The sequence below is a fragment of the Cyprinodon variegatus genome, unplaced genomic scaffold (genome assembly GCF_000732505.1).
Source record: "Cyprinodon variegatus isolate N-32 unplaced genomic scaffold, C_variegatus-1.0 Scaffold1035, whole genome shotgun sequence".
NCBI classification, from domain to species: domain Eukaryota; kingdom Metazoa; phylum Chordata; class Actinopteri; order Cyprinodontiformes; family Cyprinodontidae; genus Cyprinodon; species Cyprinodon variegatus.
Window position 1 is genome coordinate 33,489 of NW_015151488.1, and position 2,359 is coordinate 35,847.

A 2,359-nucleotide genomic window follows, 5' to 3' on the forward strand; every position below is an offset into this window, starting at 1 on the left:
GAGTGATGAATATTAACCTGAAATATAAATTTTATTTCTCATAAAAAGCTAATAAGTGGGTCAAAACTTACAAAGTGTTGCTTTAATAAAAAAAATCTTTAACTTTTAGAAATCTAAGATTACATTCCTTGATTATATAGCATGTTTTAGGTTGTTCTCTTTCCATTCATTATAAATAAAAAGAAAATGCATGTTTTATAAAGAAAAATGACCAGAAGATCAGAAACATCAAGAATCATATAAGTCCTGTTGATGCACATGGTGTAGGAAAAGGTAAATATTACTACTGGAAAAATATAAATCTAGATAAGTCCTTTCTTCTTGTATTTGTGAGACACTTTGCCAATGGAACAAGACAATTTACATTTAAAATAAAAACAATTGCATTGTCTTATTTCAAATGCATATTATCTTACTACCTTATTTAAAGAGTAAAAATACTCACTAAATTGGCAAATTATCCTATTTACCTACTCAAATTAAGGGTAACTTCATTTAATTTAAGAAATGTTGACTTATTTCTAGACAATTTTTGTAGTGAAGAAAAATCCCTTCAGCTAACATATTTTGATATTTACTTTGCTTGACATTTGAAGGAATTTAGCATCTACCTTAGCATCACTTTTGAATAGCCTTGCTATTGATCTTGAATTTTGTACCTGCTCTGTTTGCAGAGCACACTTCCTGCTGTCAGACAGAGACTATAAATCATCCCATACATCACAGCACAGTTCCCTGCACTGTAGAAGCACTGGTGATGCTGCACCACTGTGAAGGACCAGAGGACAGATGAGGTCACTGACGGCTCTCTGAGCCATAATGCACAGGGCACATTAATGCCGCATAGTGCATAATAAAGAGGAATTAACATGCTGCTCCCCTCCTCCCAGAGTGACACAGAGGAGCTGGAGTGTGCAAAGCTAAGTGATTATCCACTAAAACTGACATATAAATCAGTAAACTAACCAGGATTTAGGTTAACATTATAAAACACTCTTATTTCCTTAGTATGAATGAAAATCTTAAATCACTTTGTAACTTAAAAAAAAGACAAAACAATGATTTAATTCTCACAAACACTCATCTCCCTGTCACTCCCGTGAGCAGGAGCTTTGCTCTCTCTGTGGGTTTATCCAAACATACAGTAGCCCACTAGATGGTGCAGCTGTTCCTTCTAGGAAACCTGAGCCTCTGAGCAGTCAGTCACTCTCTGCAGTGGTAAAGTGCCCAGCAACACAGAGCACTCAGCAACAGCATTGAAATGAAGAGCATGTTGGATCACGTGTAGGGGACAAACAGATGGACCTGAAGTTAGCTTCAAACGATGCTGATTACAATTCTGATGTTTCCTGTCTGGTTAACGTGCATCAGCTTGACTCATGGTTTCAGACAGAGAGCTATACATTTACCTAGAGACGTTATCAGTCATGGTGTCGTCTAGGCTTAATGAGGAAGCATCTTTGCAAACCAAACATTCCAATAATGAAGTAATTGGTCTTATATCTTTTACTGAAGGGAAAGAGTATGCAGTGAATTTTGTTCCATTATTGTTGCAAGTAAAGAAAATGTTTTATAAATGAAGTATTTTTTTAATTTGAAAGTACTTTTGACGTTTTTCAAATTTTTTTTTCAAGAGATGTCTTACTTTTTACATTTTTTTTAAATATTTCATATTTATTCAAATTTTTCGATTTTACATTTTCATTTTTTAAATTTTTCAAATATCTGATTTTCAGATTTAATTCTCTTCACTTTTGAGGGCGGGCTTCCTCTGGAGTGAGGAGAGAAGACGCGCTTCTATTGGTCTGCTGGATGTTAACAACAGTATTGTTTTGGTCAATGTGAGTGCTTGTGCTGAAGTGGAGAGAAAGTGAACAATAAATTAACAAGAGAAAAATTTCTATTAAATATAGAATTATATTAAAAATGAAAACTGTAAAAAAAAAAAATCTCCTTTTAAATTAAGACGTTTTTGGTTTTTTCCTGTCTTGATTGCATGCTTTAATTTCCATCAGCAAAGCATGTTATTTTTCAGATTTTCTTTTAGTTCTATTCTTTGTTAGCAAAAACAATAAAAAAAAAAATGTCACTAGATTAAAGAGTGCTGTCTTCCATCTCTTCCTGCAGCATATGCTACATCAGAGGAGATATCTTTATTTGACTTTATTTGATCATCTGTATTTGAGTTATTGTGCGTTACCATCGTATTGAGGTCCCAGGTGGCGGTCCTGGTCTGGAGGGGATTAGAGGCGGGGGAGAACCGATGCCCATATCAGGAAGCTGGGTGAACCGGAAACCCTAAATAGAGCATAAATAGGTTATTACAGAGAAAAAAAAAAAAATACAACATTATTATTAC

At 34.3% G+C, this 2,359-nt stretch overlaps 1 protein-coding gene across 7 annotated transcripts in view; it reads right to left on the minus strand.

The window, feature by feature from the left end:
* Nucleotides 1-2,359, minus strand: part of LOC107100951 (UPF0606 protein KIAA1549L-like) — a 174,282-nt gene that overhangs the window by 11,317 nt on the left and 160,606 nt on the right. For all 7 annotated transcript variants that reach the window (XM_015399651.1, XM_015399649.1, XM_015399652.1 and 4 more), the window contains one exon: nucleotides 2,201-2,298. In XM_015399651.1, coding sequence (XP_015255137.1) covers nucleotides 2,201-2,298 — 98 coding nt within the window. The remainder of the gene's footprint in view (nucleotides 1-2,200; nucleotides 2,299-2,359) is intronic.